Genomic DNA, 20,178 nt, shown 5'->3' with positions numbered 1-20,178 from the left:
ATGGCATAATGCAGCAAAACGACGTAATGCACCAATATATCTACATATATATGTATATGTCGTATTTTTGTTTCAACAAAGCATTAAAACGAAAAATACAATGGATTTCATTATACTATAGCGACTTGAAATTAGAAAGAGGAGACTGTGGTAAATATTAATTAAAAATTAAAAGGAGTACTCACCCCTAATTACCACAAAATTTGTGGAAATTAGGGGTGAGTATTCCTTTTAAGTCCTTTGAATTTAAAACATACTTTAGTACAAAATTCGTGTGGCTATAGCGACTTCGGATGTAACGCCGAGTTCGGATGTAGCGACCGGAGTCGATCGCCAAAGAGCCAAAAAGCTTTCTTATCTTTTCATTACATCCACACTGACAGTCAGCAAGTGTGGAGATCTTTACCGTTTGTTTAAAGATATTAGTCAGGTAGATAGATAGGCGTGTACGTTGGAATGGTTCAGTTACAAAGTGATATTCTGAGTAGCAACTGCGTTTAGTAAACTTTTGAATAAGTATGACACCAAGATGCACATTCACTGTTAAAAAAAAGGCGGAAATCAAATTAAAATTGAAAAATGTTGAAGACTATACGTACCTGTATCCCTTTACGTCTGTCTGTAACGACTTCCGGATGTAACAACGAAGTTACAGCGGTCCCTTTGTCGTCGTTGTACCCGAAATCCATTGTAATGTCATATTCATTCGTTCTACTATTGGACCATCCCTATCTAAGGAGCAAGTTCTTACACCATATTTATTGTCAGTGCCAGGTATAGTTAGATAAAACTATAGTTTATTACAGCCGATATAGAAGATTCCGTTAAAAGTAATGCAATGTACGAGAAAATTATAAAATCCTAATTTCCCTGGCATACGCAGGTATAATCTTTTGCACCTGGTCATCATATTATATTTAATGGAATTCATTAAAACGGTGAGATCCGTGCAGAAATTGCAACCTCAGGTGGATTATAATTGGTACATTTATGTATGTAGCAAACATTGATGCCAGTACAAATATTCGAAATCGTAAAATCGTATGCGGAATATGATATTTATGAATGCATTCATTGAGCGCGGCATCGGGCAAACAGATTTCATTAATGCGATCGGCTTTTATGGTTTTCGAAAAACATTTATTAGCGACTTTATTACGTGGGAACCGACTAGTGGATGACAGTACGCGTGAATTTTAATGACCTTTCGTATGCAATTTTATTAGAGGCAAATCATTATCGCACTCCCTGTCAGTCCGTTTCCGGCTTTGTTCGTTCGCTTTTCATGTGAAACAATGTTGCAAAACCTTTTCTGATTTTGAAAATATTGATTAAAGTTACAGAAGCTAAAAGTGAGGGATATGAGAAGACAAATTTGGAGGCAGAAGATGTTAAAGATAGGAACAAAGAATATTTAGGAGAAGGAACATTGGAACGAGTGGGAAAGATGGGGAATGTGTATAGCTGATGAGATGGTAAGAGTTAGGTGCAGTGAGATAGTAAGGGGGGGATACTTTGAGATCGATTGAAAGGTCAAGACATGCAGGATGAATGAAAGCCTTGTTGTGGGAGCATTGGTAGGATGATTGTATGCGAGGATATTTGAAGGAGAAAAGGGATAAGTATGGTATTGTAAGGTTTTGAGTTGAGAATTGAAAGGATGAAAGGATTTGTAGACGACGGAGGAGGAAACAGTGTTACATGCATTAGGAGAGTATGTTAAAAGTAGAGATAAAGATTTGGTAGAGTGTAGTGATACAATATGAGAGAGTGGCGTTGGTTTGACCTTATTGAAGAGATTACGTATGTAAAAAGAGAAAAGTGAGGGGTAGTTGTTGAAATAAAGGAGGTCTTTAACAGAAAGAAGATGATAAAGGTATTAGCATGGAAATAACAGAATATAAAAAAGATAAAATATATAGAAAAGGATTTATAATCATTTGGAAGGGATTATAGTAAAAGGATTGGCAGAGAATATTGCATAAAGATACATGGAAGTGAAAGCAGCTAAGAGGTAAAAGGGATGGGCATTTAGATGGAAAAGGGAAGAATTCCGTAGAATGTAAAATCAAAAAATGGATTGGGAATTGTAAATGAAGATTTTCAGGGAGATGCAAATAGGGAATTTAATATTATTAGATCTGAGAATTCGGTAATTGATTGTGTAATGGTTACGGTTAAGAGCAGAAATATAGAAACACAATTGAGAATAGCAGTAGTTTGTATCTTGAAAGTTTAAATTAAAACCATTATTAATAGTTTTTAATTTTCTTGTAGATCTACAAAAAGCACCCCATTATGTTAAATACAAATCTCCAACAATATGTTTTGCTATAAGTTATGAAGCTAAACGGTTTGGAAAAAGTAATTTTCTCGATAATCCTTTTTCTTCATTTCTTCCAGAAAGGAAGGACAGAAACGTTAAAGTTCCCGGCGAATTATCCAAACTTTCTCGTTACGCAACATTTAAACTTTCTCACGTAAGGTTCCTAATTCTTGGGCTTCCAAGATATTTATAAGCGTTTTGTCGCAGTAGGGTTTACATAATATATAGTTCGAATTTGTCTGAAACATGCGGCCCTCTATAGGATGTCGTTAATGTACTTCAAATTCCAAAATTAAGAACATAGAAAGTAAAGACTTGAAGGTAGAGATAATAATGACTTACAATTGGCAGAAAAGAAGATGTTTACAGATCAATTTTTTGAATACATGCCTCCACTATTTTTTAAACTCAACTAGGTTTCTGAAAACGTCATGGGAAATAAAAAATTGCTTCCTCATTGTTATTTTTGAATGAAATTAATAGATAAGAAGTCGGATTATTGAGTTCTAAAAGCACTGACAGTCTCCAAATACTGTTGTTTCATCATCTGTTTCATAGGATGTCTTTAAGGTTTATCCAAACCAGAATAACAATTATCCTGTTTCGGATGAGTCCTTAAGATATGCGTGGCTGTAGGTGACAAAACGTCAGGATATTGAGCCCATTGGAAGCAGAAGAATATCCTTGATGTAAGTAATTCAAAGAGAATTTGAAGCTGTTATGCCTAAAAAGAAAGCTTTTGACATGTTAAACGGGACAAAATATTAAATATACTCAATAATGGGATGAGATACGGAGATGAAAGAGTGATAGAGCAACAGGCACTTATAGAGCTTGAGTAGCAACGTAGAGAAGTAAATATTAGGAAGGGAGTCATACAAGAATACACACTGTCTACACATCGAAGACACGATAAAGATAGGACAAGTTTAGGGATAGATGTATGGATATGTTGAGATTTGCAGATGATATAGGAGTATTAACATTTAGTCAGGAAGGAAAAAATACTGGTATGCAAGAACAGAAACAGTAGGGAAAAAGCGAATAAAACGATTAGAAGTGACTGATTTCGGTATCTAAGAACTCAGATAACTCAGGAAGAAAGAAGAAGCACATATGTAAAACAGAGGACCGAGTCGAGTCGCCTTCAACAAAAAGAAGAATTTAGAATTTTGGAAAAGATTGTTAAAGGAAATGTGGTGTTACATGCTAATGATCAGGATACCATGGATAGGGATAATTAAATATGAGGAGCTATTAGAAAGAATAGGAGAACAGAGGTCACTATGAAAAAGTCAATAAGAAATAAGTGAGGTAGGTTAGTAGGACACCTTCTCAGAAACGAAGTTAGAGACATATAAGAAGTCAGGAGCTAAGGGGAGAAGAGGTAGACCTAGTTTAGATTACTGGTCACAAAAAGTTATGGATGTGGGATGTTCTAGTTTTAGGAAAATGCGAAGGTTAGTTTAGGAAGTGGAGGTCCGTCTCCAATCAGACCTTATGAAGATGAAGTTGATTCCCAAGAGAGAAAAAACATAAGCTGAGGAATTGAATATCTAGTATATTATTAGGAGAATGCAACATTCTACAATTTAGCTTCCATTATCCTTACAGACGCTTCGGTTCCTAGAATTTCAGATGGGGAACAAATATAGGGCATCTTTGAGTAAAAATTTACTGACAATTTTGAAATGATTTTGCTTATCTATTAAAAGGTATGTTTTCGACTGATTTATGTAAAAAAAATTCCTGCTGGAGTAAAGTAAACACCTTATCAGTATCGGTTCTGCCGACGGTATGTATAATCTGACACACCCCCCAAAGAGGGACTCCTGATCGACCATCACCCCCCAGATCCCCACGAGCCAGACACAAACACGCATACACACAATCAACCGGCAATGGCTCGCCGAAAATTCAAAGTCACGCGCGACCTGGAACCACCACTCATCATCAGGCACCGCGTCCGCTCGTCGTCGGTCAGCCGTCACGACGCCGGCGGCGCATGCGCCGCGACGCCCGTGTCACCACGATCAGCCAACCTAGCCAAGCCACCGAGCAAACGACAGCAACCGCGGAAACGATATCAACTCAGTCTACGACGGACTGTGATCGCGTGTTAAGGCAAAGAAACCGAATTTTTCGTAATTTACGAACAAGTACCCTCTGAACCGAAGAACAACTAGAGACAACCCTCCAACGTTACCTAGAGACCATGCGATGACCGTGGGCTATCGGGGTGGCTGTTTTGTGCGCTCGATTATTGTTACTGTTGTACGCGGGACATTGCAGTAGAAAGACCGAAAAAGTGTTTGTTGTTAAGAGAAACAAACTTAATAATAAAAGGACAGGCATTTATTAACTATCGGGGGTGTTGCATCTGCATGTATACAGTAATGATGGGGCAATCCTCTTGGGCATATCCTTCCGGCTGACCGAGCAAAACTGGGCCGCGAAGTTAGGCCATGGCCTTGTCGCTGATTACACTACTGTGGCTCACCACAGGTAAACTAACGAGGACCGTTTCTATTTTCAAGCGCCTATCGCACTACATTTTCTCCTGTTTTTAATTATTATCTGTATAGGATAATTTATGAAAATAATGCAGTTTTATTATGTTGCTAGCGTCGATAGAACTCGACGAATAAAATTATATATAGAATCACCCTGTATCTATAAAGTTGAATTTAGGGGACATGACGCTCTAGACTGCGAGACTGGAGTGCGATTGTTGCAACTTTACGAATATAAATTTTGTGCACGAATTTTCTACGTTTTTAAGGACGAAGCTACTGGAAGAAGCTCTTAGTGGATAATTCTTATTTAATGTGATCGAAAATTTCATAACGTTTTCTAAATATTTTCAGTCAAATAGCAGAAACGCGTTTTATTAGATTTTTTTTTAGGTGGGTGTTTGGCACTTGCTGTTCATGAGTTAATGAATTTTCTGCGACAATGTTTACCAAATTTTCAACTTTTATTTTTTCATCGACAGTTTCGTATTTTAATCAAAAAAGATGAATTATAGCGTTCTAAAGGAATAACGAAAGTTATTATTATAAGCAAATTTCTTCGTTCTAGAACGATCTTTTTGTCTAATCTACGGACTTGTCTATTTGGATATAGGAAAACTTTTTTGGCACAGTTACAAAAAAATTTCGTACGGAGCAACTACCAGCTTTCCACCTGCAGTGCACTAACTCTAAAAACTACACATACATTCATACATATGTATATAGGTACATGTTGGTACAATGTTGCAACGAATCTATCGATTTCGTGTAGATTATAGAGATACGCGGGGTACCTACAACTTTAAATTTGCGAATACAATATTGATTAAATCAATATAAACGAATGATAATTAATTATTATAATAATATTTACGATTTACATTTCTAAAAGTGATATTTAAGACAGAAATTTCCATTACAATAAAGTCAATACCATTTCAATATTATGTGTTTTAATATTATATGAAACACTTTGAAACTCAACAGTGGATCAAATATTAATATGAAAATTCATCTTTAATTTTTTTTCCACTATAAATCACCTCAAGTTAATGAAGAAAAATTATTGCTGTTGTCACACCCTCGCCGGGAATCGAACCCTACCTTTGCCTATACGTACCAATGGTCTCGAGAGGCGACAACAGCAACACTAACGAATCGTACTTATTAAGTCACAGATCCGTCGAACTAATGTTAATATATGAAACACTTTGAAACTCGATAGTGTTTATATTAAATATTAACGTCAAAATTCATCTTTAATTTTTTTTTTCTACTGTAAATTACCTCCAGTTAATGACGAAAATGTTGCTGTTCCTTCGCCAGGAATTGAACACTGGAAAATCTAAAAAAATTGGAGATGAATTTTCACATTGATGTCTATGTGTTTTCTTTTCGTAATAATGAAATTTCAATTATATACTTCGTTGAAGTTAGAATAAATAAATAATTTATTATTTTTCATTTTTTTAGTCCCTATGTCGCATTCTTCGTTTAATTCGCTTTATATTAGAACATAGTTTTGACGATGGAACATTCTATATCGCACAAAATTAAACAAAAACTTAATTAAATCATTCAAGTCAAATTTTTTTATTCTAATTTTCAAACAAGCCAATTGTAACGAGAGTAAAAATGCTGATGAAATAATTCAAGGAATTCTTCTGTTCTTTATTTAATATTCATCAAACGTTGCACGCTTTACAGAAAAACGTCAATCTTTCGAATATTAAATACCCAATTATTTAAAAGAACCCATTCGGTGTGGGACGTGTAAGCGAAATTTTAATTTTGCCGGCTCGTTTGAAAAAAAGAGCCGACTTTGAATTTTATTACAATTTTGCTGACTTTTTTACTTATTACTACAAATACCTGACAAGTCACACGAATTGAACATAATTGTTTACTTAAAACAAAAAATATCCGCTTCAACTTTGTAAAACAGAAGAAGTTACATAACAACAGAGATGTTGTAGTCAAAGGTGCTATGCTACATCTACATATCCAAACTTTGACCAGTAACATTGAAATACATTTGAGAAAAAACTACAAATGGCGTGGTAAGCGCCATCTGTAGTACGATGCTACATTTGAGGATTACATATGCTCCAACAAGGTTCGATTATGGTAACGTGCCTATCACGTTGAGGTGAGCTACGCCGGGATTCATTTCAGCAAGTAGGTATCCATATTTTTAAATGGACCTTGTTGGAGCATATCGTAATCCTCAAATGTAGCATCGTACTACAGATGGCGCTCACCACGCCAAAAACGCGCTGTTAAGACAGCAGGTAAAGGTTGGTCTGTGTTTTTGTCGGAGCTGCCTGCGACGCGCTGATGAGATCCAAAAAGATCGAAATCGCGATTCGCGTCTGGCAGTTTCGACAGAACACAGACCACTTCGAATTATTTTGTTAAATACATTTGAATTTAAATCAGGACAGGAAAATTATTAAATATCAAAAAAAGGAAATATATAATTAGGTAATGCCAAGTTTAGGATGTGCCGGATGGAAATTTAAGTGTAATTCGGGGTTTTCCGCAAAGCGCTGGCCAAAGCTAGGATTCCCCGAAGCGCCTACATTTCGACCTTTGACTCTAATGACAGAGATATTGAACATCTTTTTTGGGCTGCATCACATACGTTCTGGCTCATTTGTTCACTGAAATTATGTTGTATACCTAAGTAAAAATAATATTTTACCTTTAAAATTACCAAAGTCTTGTAATATTTGGAAACGAAATGATGTTGCAATTGTTTCAGTGATATAGTTACGAGACGACAGTGGAGACAACACAGTGATGACAAAATAAATATTACTCCAATTTCGCGGTATTATTTACCCGCAGTGTACTTACAGAGTTTAAAAATACCTTTGGCCGAGAAAATTTACGATTATTTTGGCGAAATTAAACATTTACGGCCGTATTTATCTAGGTAACATATGTAACAAATTGTTACTAACAATAATACGCGCGACCGGCGACTATAAAACTTCGATTCTAAAACGATCAGCTTGAATTTTGTTGCTCTATATCACGATTTCTAATACATACTAATAGCTTCACGAAAGAGACCAAAACGCACATCGATTATTATCTGAAATTATCATCGAGTGGCATGGTCTAGAGGTGTAGACCATTGCTTAGCATTCGGGAGGACGCTGGTTCGATTCCGGATCCGTCTGCCTTGGTCCAAGTTGTCTGTGGTTTCCTTGGATCACTCAGGCAAATGCTGGAACAGTCTTTTGTCTTCATTTCGTCCGTCTCATCTTTCTCACCCGAACCACCACCAACCCATTCCCACGATTCCTGAAAGGAAGCTGAAGAGGGTCTTCCACCCTACCTTCCGGCGTAGTCCGGAGGGACTGCTCGTCCACCAGCATTACTGATTGGCAGGAATAAAACATCCAAAAAGGAAGGTCTAAAAGCATCAGTTGTGCGACTAATAGTTCACTTTAAAAAAAAACTTTTTGGGTGTTTCATTCCCACCAGCCAGTAATGCTGGTGTGCGGACAGTCCCTTCGGACTACGCCAGAAGGTAGGGCGGAAGACCCTCTTCAGCCTCCTTTCAGGAATCGTGGGAGTGAGTGGGTGGTGGTTCGGGTGAGAAAGACGAGACGGATGAAGTGAAGACAGAAGAGAATGAAAGATTATCTGTGTTATTACTCTGTGAATATTACTGTCCCAGCATTTGCCTAAGTGATCCAAGGAAACCACCGAAAACATGGACCACGGCAGACGCACTCGGAATCGAACAGGCGTCCTCCCGAATACTAAGCAATGGTCTAAACCTTTAGGCCATACCGCTCGGTTTAAGAGTTCATGCTGCCTAACATGCCGTTGCCACTATGGCATTTACAAAGCATAAATATCTTTTCTTTCGATTCAAAACCAGACTTCTATTTAATTACTTGAACATTCCTGTAGCTCCCATTGGAACTAGCAGTTTCATTTTTATTTGAAATGGTTGACACAACATGAGTCAGAATAAAATGAGGCAGCTAGTATATTATGAATCTTTATAATTTTTTTATATACCTAAGTGATGTTAACTGCTTCAAAAGTGGCATATTTTATAAGTTCTCAAGTATTAGTTGTTTATATAAAAATTCTCTAGGAATTATTGTTCTATTCCAGAATTATTAAAGAACTTTATAAACAATTTCGTTTGTATTTTTTGGTAAAACTCGGGAACGAGTGGACCAATTTTGATAATTTTTTTTAAGATATTTCTTATAGTCCGAGGAGGGTTCTTATGAAGAGAAAAATTGCCCAGAAAAACGTAAAAACCAAATTCAAACTGTTCCTAGCTGTCAATTCTAGGGAATTGTCAAGTGTATGACGGAGTATCACTTGAGCACGGCTCAACCGATTTGACTGATTTATTTTTCGTTGCATTTGTAAAAGAAAATTTTTGAAAAATACATGGGAAAATTCGGAAATAGCATTTTACAAATTAATATTGTGAATATATGTAAATAACTTCCATTAATTTTTTAAGCACCCTGTTTCTCTTATTTCTCATGGAAAATAAAATGTCAATAGAATACCTATATTCAATAAAGTACCAAAACTAATAAATCCAATCCCAAATCTAGAGTTGTTATTCTGTCAGTTGTAAACGATTTACGAAATATGAGTTGAAAACTTTCGCAGAATTTCTTTATAAGTATTTTCTTAAACATATACGGTCAATTGAAAAGTCCCCGGCCTGACACATAGATGGCGGCACCAGAACTAAATCCATATGATTTTCAGTTAGTCCTAACCTTCAAAAGACGCGTCTATAAATTTGACGGCTGTCGGATCATTAGTTTGTGAATTATAGCATTTTTAGTGAAGCAACTTTTGTTATTGTGAAAAAAATGGATAAAAAGGAATTTCGCGTGTTGATAAAATATTGCTTTTTGAAGGGAAAAAATACAGTTGAAGCAAAAACTTGGCTTGATAACGAATTTCCGGACACTGCCCCAGGAAAATCAACCATCAAGGATTGGTATGCTAAGTTTAGACGTGGTGAAATGAGCACCGAAGACGGTGAACGCAGTGGACGCCCAAAAGAGGCTGTTACGGACGAAAACATTAAAAAAATCCACAAAATGATTTTGAATGACCGTAAATTGAAATTGAATGAAATAGCAGACACTCTACAGATATCAACGGAACGTATACATCACATCATTCACGAATATTTGGGTATGAGAAAGCTCTGTACAAAGTGGGTGCCGCGCGAGCTCACTTTTGACCAAAAACAACGACGAGTTGATGATTCAGAGCAGTGTTTGAAGATGATCACGCGTAATAAACCCGAGTTTTTGCGTCGATATGTGACAATGGATGAAACATGGATCCATCATTTCACTCAGAAGTCCAATCGACAGTCATCGGAGTGGACTGCACACGATGAACCCGCTCCAAAGCGTGCAAAAACGCAACAGTCGGCTGGCAAGGTTATGGCGCCTGTATTTTGGGATGCGCGTGGAATATATTTCATTGACTACCTTGAAAAAGGAAGGACCATCAACAGCGACTATTACATAGCGTTATTGGACCGTTTGAAGGACGAAATCGCCGAGAAACGGCCGCATTTGCAGAAAAAGAAAGTCCTGCTTCACCAAGACAACGCACCGTCTCACAAGTCAGTGAAAACGATGGCAAAAATTCATGAATTGGGCTTCGAATTGCTTCCGCATCCACCGTATTCTCCAGATCTGGCCCCCAGCGACTACTTCCTGTTCTCAGATCTCAAAAGAATGCTCGTTGGGAAAAAATTTTCGTCGAATGAAGAGGTGATCGCCGAAACTGAGGCCTATTTTGAAGCAAAGGACAAATCGTACTACAAAAATGGTATCGAAAAGTTGGAGGATCGCTATAATCAGTGTATCACCCTTGAAGGGAATTATGTTGAATAAAAAAAACGAATTTTGCAAAAAAAATGTGTTTTACTATTTTAGGCCGGCGACTTTTCAATTGACCTGTTATTTATTGAATAACTTGAAAGAAACTAACTCACCCTGTGTAGCGTCATCCAATTTCTTGGTCGTTATCGATGTTGGGGATGCCTGTAACAAACGCAAAGCTCTATCACTTTCTTGTGAGAAGCAATGTATCATTTTAATTAAATCGTAACATAATTTCACGTGTAGTTTACTTTGAAATACTAGGCAAGACGCCAGTTTTAATAAGCACACAAGTAAATATGTAAGTTTGAACTACGTGGTGCCCATAGGTGTGTGTATTATATTCAACATGAGAAAGATGTTCGTAAATTAAGTCAAGTCTGGTCTAATTATTTTATGTCACACTTATTTCACAATAATTGCTGTGTTATTAATCGTCAGTAAAATTGTTCAATTTTCTGTTTTGCAAACACAGTTCGTAGCACATGCATATAACTAAGCTATGATCTAAGCATAATCCAAAAACAGAATTAATAAAAAATAGAAGCCCACACGTAGGGCATCGATTGGGGTGTCTCTCTCGTCTTCGGTATCGGGCAGGAATTCACCTGGGAGGTGCATTCTTCCCTTATAATGTACTATTAGAAATCCTGCCCTTTTCATAATTGTCAAAATGTTCTCCTTTATCAGCAACGTCGTTTAGGTTTCTCATTATTGTTCCAAATCCTGAAATTTTTGTTAACCCATGACATGATTGCTATTTTACTTCTTGGTATATTCCAAATCATCCCTGATCAATTCAATCAAATACCAGAAGAAAAATAAATTAGTTGGGAAGAAGGAGTTAAGAGAGGTAGACCTAGATTAGATTACTGTTCTAGTTTCAAGGAAATGCAAAGATTAGCTCAGGATAAGAATGAGTGGAACATCATTAAAGACAGTGCAACTGTGGGGATAGATATACAGGGGCAAAAGATTAGTATGTTTAGATTTACAGATGATATAGCAGCATTAGCATCTAGCAAGGAGGAGTTAGAGATAACTTTAAATAAAATGGATGCGGTACTGCCGAACAGTACTGTATGATGATAAATAAAAGTAAAACAAAAATATTGGTATGCAAGGAAAGAAAAAATAGGGAAAGAGCGAATATAAAGATAAGAGACGAAAAATTAGACAGATGTCGAACGCTGCCGAACGCGGAGACCGATTGTACGTCTTTGTCGCTCATTCCGCGCTCTCGTTTGCACTTCAAGCCTTAAATGGAACGCCTCAGAGTGAGGTAACGCCGCATGAGTCATGTTTTTTCGTGCGTGCAGCCGGCTCCATCGAATTATAAGACGTTGTCACGTCAAAAAAGTTAGAAGCATTCGAAATGTGGTGTTACAGACGAATGATGAGGATACTGTGGATAGAAATGAAGAGGTATTAGAAAGAATAGGAGAACAGAAGACTCTATGGAAGTCGAGATAGGTTAGTAGGACACCTTCTCAGTCATGAAGATCTAGTCAGAGACATATTAGAGGCCGAAACGGAAGTTAGGAGGTGTAGCGATAGACCTAGATTAGACAACTGTTCGCAAATAGTTAAGGATGTGGGTTGTTCTAGTTTTAGGTAAATGCGAAGATTAGCTCAGGATAGGAAAGAGTAGAGGTGAGTGTCCAACCAGTCTGAGGACTGACGATTTTATGATGATGAAGAATGAATGGAAGTGCGTGTTGAACCAGTGATGATAATGATTACGGTGGAAGAACCAGCTTTTTAGAGATTTTTTTCTATTGAAAATCGTAACTTGATGATTTATCTGCATGAATCATAAAACTATATTAAAAAAAGCAAAGTTTCCCAGCAAGCCCGATGAAACCCACATAGATAAGTGGATAAATGAATGACATACGTTATGTGTGATGTATAAATGTATGCATGTGCGTTGAGAGGTAACATTGAAAGTTCACTTACCGCATTTTTCAAAATTAGTAGGAGCGGTCATGGACTGAAAATAGTTTTTGGCGCTTATCCGATATTTTCGTAGGCGATGCATCTTTTACACAAGTTTAAACGGACAACAATGCGTCTATTGTAAAGCGGTGATACGAAATTTTTGAACAACCCACGAAAATAGGTATTTCTTGTTGTGAGATAACCTGTACGAATCCCACGGTTTTGGAACAATCAATTGTGGCTTCTCGTCAAAATTGATTTCACTTTTTATTAAAAATTATTGACTATAGGAATGTGAATAAAACTGCAAAAGTAGTAAATACTCAGCTAGGCGTGTTTATTTTGTTTGAAGATGTTATTTTAGTTTGCACCTTATAAACAGATAGCCGAAAAATATGTTTATCAGAGAGCTTTTCACCATTTTTGCTCATAGTACTTCTTGAAACTATTAGGTATACATTATTGATTAGATTGATCTATAACAATTATTAATTAGTAGCATAAAAAAAAAGTATAGTAATATCAATTATAAATAGTTTATAAGAAGCAGTATCCAAATTTCTATACTCTAGGAGTCTCTGCTGGATCAATTCAGAACTGCCAAATTTTAACAAACGTTCAAATACGTATGAGTTATTCTACCAGGGCACCACAACGTTTTGACTGAAAAAAGAATTAATAACTGTGGCATTTTGGTTTTTAGTACATACTACACACCACAATAATAGAAAAACATTTTGGTTACAATTTATTCAAGGAGTATTAAATTATTGAACAGCAATTTACCAAAACCGACAGTTTGGAGCGCAATTTTAGAATTTATTTGTTCCCATCAAACACCATGGAATCAAGGGTAATTTCGACAAATCACTGACCAAACTGATGTTAGTCACTGCAAGGAAGTTGATTATCTACGTATAGATTGATATTTTCTGTATAAATTGATATTTTCTGCCAACTGTGGCAGCTTCTAGTTCGTGGTGGTTTGCGTGTCTACCTCTTCCATAGCATAAGCTGCATCAGTTTGGCAAGTAAATACATTAAGGCCTTGGATTCACGATTTGACTTGATTTTCAAGTTACTTGACTTGTCTTGACTTAAAATCAGATCAAATTTAAATCAACTAGTTACATTATACGTATTTGGAAAATTAACCAATAGTTCTCCAAAACCATTTGATGTTTTTCAAGACTACATGGTTTTTTCATCAAATTATGACAAAATTTTGCCATATTTATGTTTAAATTCATGGTATTTCAAAGTTTTTCAAATTAGTTACATAGGTGTTCAAGATTTTTCAATTTTTTGACTAGATTTATGGGTGAAATCACAGTCTGTCACAGTATTATCTGCCTCTTCAAACTTCGAATTAAGAATTTTGAAGAAATCTGTTACTTGAATTCAAAATGTGCGCAAATCACACAAAATGACTATGCATAAGTTTGCAGTTCGTGTTATTGATCGTAAGTAACTTATTGCACAAATTTTGTTGTATGTCTATGAGTTGTGCCTGAACAAAATCCAAAAGGATGGAATGAAGCTCCACATATTTTTCAATAACATAAGCGGTAAGTCTATGGTAGCCTATCATAATATCGAGACCGAGCGACATGGCCTCTAGGAATTCCTAGAGGTTGAGATCATTACTTGGTATACGGAAGGAAAGCGGTTCGATTTCGGGTCTGTCTGCCTTGATCCAAGTTCTTCTATGCTTTCCTTGGATCACTTAGGCGAATGGTAGGGCAGTAGTATTCCATTCTCTTTTGTCTTTCGCGGTCAGTAGGTGAACTGATGTTGACCTCACTCAGGTCTAAAGGTCGTCCTGCAGTCCGCATCCAGCATCGGAGATGGAAAGATCTCTGAAGAAGCTCGCCTTTCATGCTAGCGAAATGTTAGGAAGCAACTCCAACACACGACGGTCTTGAGACCCGAACCAAAACAGCATCAGTTCACCATTCACCTATTTCCACGACTCCTGAATCGTAGCTGAAAAGGGCCTTGCGTAGTCCGGAGAGACTGTCCGCTCACCGGCTTTACTAGGTGATAGGATGAAACACCTAAAAGTTTTTTGAAGTGAAACTTCTTTATGGACGGTAGAAAGGAAATTTACTAGGGCATAAAACCAAAAAGTGTACCATCACCTCGTCACGTCACGCGCCACGTGTGACCCCTGGTGGATATGTCCAAAAGAAGTCATTCTAACAGGCTTCAGAAGCTAACTTGTTAGTAGCAACCTATGCTGTACTGTAGCTATATGTATTGCATACGCGTTTGTGTTTGTTTGTTTTGATTTGTAATTCCCCTATGCAGTTTTGTATGATGCAAGCGTAAAAGTTTCTAACAGAACTAAACCAATATTCTGCATTCGTCCGCTCGAAAAGTTTTCTGGTGTTTAGTAATTAGTTAATGTAATAGAACAAAACAATTCGAAGTGGTCTGTATTCTGTCGAAACTGCCAGACGCGGATCGCGATTTCGATCTTTTTGGATCTCATCAGCGCGTCGCAGGCAGCTCCGACAGAACACAGACCAACGTTTACCTGCTGTCTTAACAGCGCGTTTTAGAAAATACTACAAATGGCGTGGTGAGCGCCATCTGTAGTACGATGCTACATTTGAGGATTAGATATGCTCCAACAAGGTCCATTTAAAAATATGGATATCTACTTGTTGAAACGAATCCCGGCGTAGCTCACCTCAACGTGATAGGCACGTTACCATAATCGAACAAAATAATTCGAAGTGGTCTGTATTCTATATTTATTATTTTCAGTTAATCTAATAGTTTAAACCAATTTTTTAAAAAAATACTAATAGAAAGAAACGTCAATCAACGAACTCTCTTTGCCAAACCAATTTTACTAATCTTCCTATTTATCTGTTTTACTTGATTGTTTAATCAGAAATAATTTATCTTTCAATTCAATGATTTTTCGAAGGGAAAAAAATAATTGGCTTTCTTAGGGCTCAACAAAAACAAATCCATGAGAATCATTTGCATATTTACGTATATATTCAACCGAGTTATGTACCCTTCTGCCTAAATTAATTCTTTTGTTAGGAATTTTCTTTATTGAAGTAAAAACGATTTAATTGGAAAATGAAGGCAAGCCGTAATTTGAATCGCGGTTGTACTGTACCGCAGAGAGTTTCCAAGACTCCCAAGACCCTAACTATTTGTACAAGTATGTAAATAGTAAATACCCTAACCAAAGAAAACAACTTTGAGATTGAGTTGTCAAGGTCGAAGTAATTTTCAGTTATCACGATGATAACTGACGAGGGGGAAAAGCGAAGAAACGAGCAATTTTCTTGACCTGGGAGAGTAAAGTATAATGCACTGTGATTTTAAATGGCGCTTTAACATTGAAACACAATGGGCATCATTCACCTTTGTATAATAGGGCAAATGAGAAGAACCCTCCTCTCGGCCGACTCCGACCTTCCACTTCAAGGACTCATTAGTTTAAATTATTAGTACCTGCTGTGTGATTAGATACGATTTGTTTTGACCGCAAAACAGTAGTCTAATCTGAATTTGAAGAGAACTTTTTTCAGGCATTCTGGCACAGTGTACTTAGTTTCAATTTCATAAACAATCAATTATACGTAAATCTTTTGAAATTAAAAATGGTTGGTTGGTAAACATAATGATCAAGGAAATTATGAAATAAAGGGTTAGGCAAATTTGTGTTGCTGAGAAAAATGACAAAGAAAGGCAAGAAACATCAAACTTCTCTTCTCTTTCTTCTAGTTTAACGTGACTAATATGAGGGTCCGTTTTTCACGAATGTTTGAAGGTGTTACTAATGAAAGTTAAATTAAGTTCTCTAAAAGTTATACAATGTGTTTATCATGAAAGGTCGACTTCGTTCGTTCATCCATTGTTGATGTATTATTGGCATTGTCGGCCATTATACCTTCCCAAACGTTACCGCTGCTAGCAGCCATTTTGATTCGTCTTCGTCAGCCATTATACATTTTAATTGTTACTAATCTAAGGCATAATGCCTTCTTATTTTATTTATGGTGTATTGTTGCTAATGTCGATCATACTTTTCAAAAGGTTGAAGATGTCTGCCATGATTGTTCTTCATTTTGTTGCGGTATGCAGCCATTACACCGTTCTGTTGTCGCTGCCATCGGCCATTACGCTTTTTTTTTTGAAGTAGCGTTGCTGCTGTTGATTACTATTCTTTTTTTTTTATTACGTGAATCAATTTGTTATTACACAAAGGTCGCTGACAGTAAATATTGAATTTATTATGACTTTTTCCTAGTATTCGTGAAATATGATTGTGGAAAAAGGAAAACTTTTAAAAATTTATCTTAGCTTTCTATTCTTCTTTTTATTATACCTCCATGATAACACACCATTTTCTATGTATATGTATGTACATATGTGATAACATCTACTACTGTCACAGCTTGAGAGTTTGTATAGCGTGGCCCATTATTCAAGTCATTCTGTACTTTTTTTCTAAGATTTATTTTATTAGAACACGAAAGATTTAGTCGGGGGAATCCCCTATGCCGAACTTCTTCTGACTTCTGATAACGAATCTCCACAAAAAAAAATGACTTATAACAAGCATTATCGTTTCATCTCTGCTTTTCAATCAGTAAGTATCCGCCCTACAATTTTTTTTTCATGAATAAGTAACGAAGCACTTGAAAATTATTTACCATCTGGTTCTTTATATTTTCTTTGCATTTCATGCGTATAACATGTGAATGAATATTGTGAAATTGCTAAATTGAAATGCCTATTCTATTATATTTACAAGTTCCTAATACTGAAAAATTATTTTCAAATTTTAATTTTCAAATTTGTAAAGGTTTATTTTTTCCCTTTTTACGCACAGAAGTTTGTCTAATCAAAATAAAAACAGAGAATGGATTATTTGAACTGTCGAAAGTAGTTTCATGATTTTTTTTAGTCGTATTACGTGTTCTATTCTGCGATAATAAAAATATTAAAAGCTTTTTACAGCAGCAAATACGTTACTGTGGCCATTACCCTACTTTACGATCGGCGGAGTTAAAGTTCGCTCCCTAGAAGCGATAACAATCACGTGAGGGTGGTAAGCGGCTAAGGGTAGTACGATAGCGGTACCATTTGTCTTGCGTTTACCTTGCGAAATGTTTCGGCACCTTGAGGAGTTTTGTTTGTCCGCATTAAGCTCTCTACGAGCGCGTCAATTTAGATTAAGATTGCGGACCAGTCGCGGATGTCCGTTACTTCAAATGAAAAATGCTCTTTTTAAACGACTTCAAACGTTCCTAATAATGATGTTTTTCGAAATAAATTGTCCCAGAGGGGTCGGTCATGTGTTTGTAGATTTAAAAACCGTAGAACATGCAACTTAAAATTATTTTTCGAAACTGAATATGTAAATTTATTCAGTTTTCCATGACGAGATTCATAGGAAGCTTTATGAATAGTTTTATAAGTTGGAAAATAGCCAAGTACCTGTGCATGTACCTCGCAATTAAGGGAGAAGGTGTGGGAAATGGAGGAGGCCCTGTAAAAGTTTCTTTCAGTCTGTTCATTCTTTGGCAACGTTTCTTCATTTTTGAAGAGATTTTTTTCTAAGAAGTTACTGTTAAACTTATTTTAACAATGAAGAATTTTTGTGTGAATTACTTTTTACCACTGCAGATAACCTCAAATTAATGAGGGTCTTCATGAAACTTTTTAAATTAAATACGCTGGTACAGGTCTGACGAAGGAAGCTGGCGAGCAGTCGTGCAGGTACTTGCCCATTTATGACCTATTTGGGTAAGTCACTTGGAACCGATACACAAATAAGCTTTCAGTGAGCGTAAATTATAGTATTAATACAGATAGGACAGTAGCATACTAGAAAAATAATGTAAAAACATGACTTATCAAAAAGAAAAAAATAACCTATTGCTTTTGTTTTATAGTTAGTTTTCACATTCACTCTCATCATGGGAATCTCTATCACTGTCACCAACATCAACAATTAGTTCTTCTGTTTGTCTGTCTGTTACTTGCTCACTGATCCCTATTTTTAAATATTTAATCTATGCCCCTGATAGGAATACTGAAGAATGAGGGCTGCAATCTTGATACTAAAACTGCTTACTTTTGCCACCGCGCATCCACGCCATTTTAAAATTTTCGCCAGCTTCCAGCGTCAGGCCTGTAGGTGCCTACATACATGCTACAAAACAAATAAAAATTTATTCTATTGTATCATTCTTGTTTTTAAAGTTTGTTCAATTATAAATTCAAGAAATATCTAAATATTTTTCCCAGATTAGATCACTTTATTCAGAAACATCAACAAAAGCAGAAACCTGCTTTGAATTATTTTAAGATTACTAAAGAAGCAAAGTATCTTGTACATGTAAAGTGCATTAGCTATGATTTAGAATTACAAGAGACTTTGCTTTTTGTTTGTTCGCTGATAAATGGATAAATTATGACAAATTGCAAAGTTAGGCATTCAAATATTAATCGTGGGGACCAGCAAGTTGGTTGGAGTTGTTGGAGCAAGTTCTATAAAAACAGAATTTTGTTCTCATAAATATTAAACTGACAAAAACTTCCAACTAATGTTAAACCGACTGTTCTTTTTAGTATGAGTTGGTGATTGTTTTAAAGAATCCCTTTGAATTATTTATTTAAAAAAAAGTGGGCCACACTGTCACAAACTTGCAAGTTTCTTATACCATTTAAAATCGATAGGTTTTATAGTTAAGCAATTATTAAAACAGCAGTAACGAATATTTATTACCTAATAACTATTCCTGATGATATAAAGTTGAGTATCATGAGCTATCGGAAATCTATTAAACAATTGCTGTTTTGATCATACCTAGAAAATCAATTTTAAAACGTATCTTTAATAATTGCACTTATATAGAGCAGTATAATTAGCAAGTATATTGCATCGAATCTTTTGGAAAGTTCTAACTAATCATAATTATTAGAAAACGAAGAATTGCTTTAATATAGACAAATAACTGTTTTTCATTCAAGTTTCTAAGTTTAGTGACGTCTCCAACGCTATTTAATATCTAATAATCCTTTAGTCGATAATCTATTTGTTACGTACAAGCGTACATGTGATAATCCATGCATTGATTCTTGACGGCTCTTGAATATTCCCGCTGGTAAGGACTGGTCGGTGATCGTACCTTGAGTGACACATATTTGCCCACATAACAACAGAACTTCCGGAATTCTCCAGAATTCGATAATAATATAGAAATGCTTCTGAATGACAGCCGTAGTATATGGGCGGCTTATCAGTAATATAAATACAGTGACGAATAAATAACCATTAATAATACAGTGTAATTTACGTAAATAGGAAGTAGTTTAAGTGTAAATAAATTAGTGTGATATAAATAGCCGTTAAATAAATAAAATAACTACTAAAAAATTCGTTACATCTTTAACTTTTGATTCACGAAATGTCCCGTAAATATTTTATTACTTAATTATATTTTCTAAGAAGATT

At 35.9% G+C, this 20,178-nt stretch overlaps 1 protein-coding gene across 1 annotated transcript in view; it reads left to right on the top strand.

The window, feature by feature from the left end:
* Positions 1-4,397: 4,397 nt before the first annotated feature.
* The window catches only part of LOC108740390 (protein kinase C-binding protein NELL1), a 76,227-nt gene continuing 60,446 nt past the window's right edge, over positions 4,398-20,178 (top strand). The window contains exon 1 of the mRNA XM_018474692.2: positions 4,398-4,831. Coding sequence (XP_018330194.1) covers positions 4,792-4,831 — 40 coding nt within the window. The 5' untranslated portion in view covers positions 4,398-4,791. The remainder of the gene's footprint in view (positions 4,832-20,178) is intronic.

Source organism: Agrilus planipennis, unplaced genomic scaffold (assembly GCF_000699045.2).
Source record: "Agrilus planipennis isolate EAB-ADULT unplaced genomic scaffold, Apla_2.0 scaffold206, whole genome shotgun sequence".
Lineage (NCBI taxonomy): Eukaryota > Metazoa > Arthropoda > Insecta > Coleoptera > Buprestidae > Agrilus > Agrilus planipennis.
The sequence above is the reverse complement of the archived record's forward strand: the minus strand, read 5'-3'. Positions and strand labels throughout refer to the sequence as shown.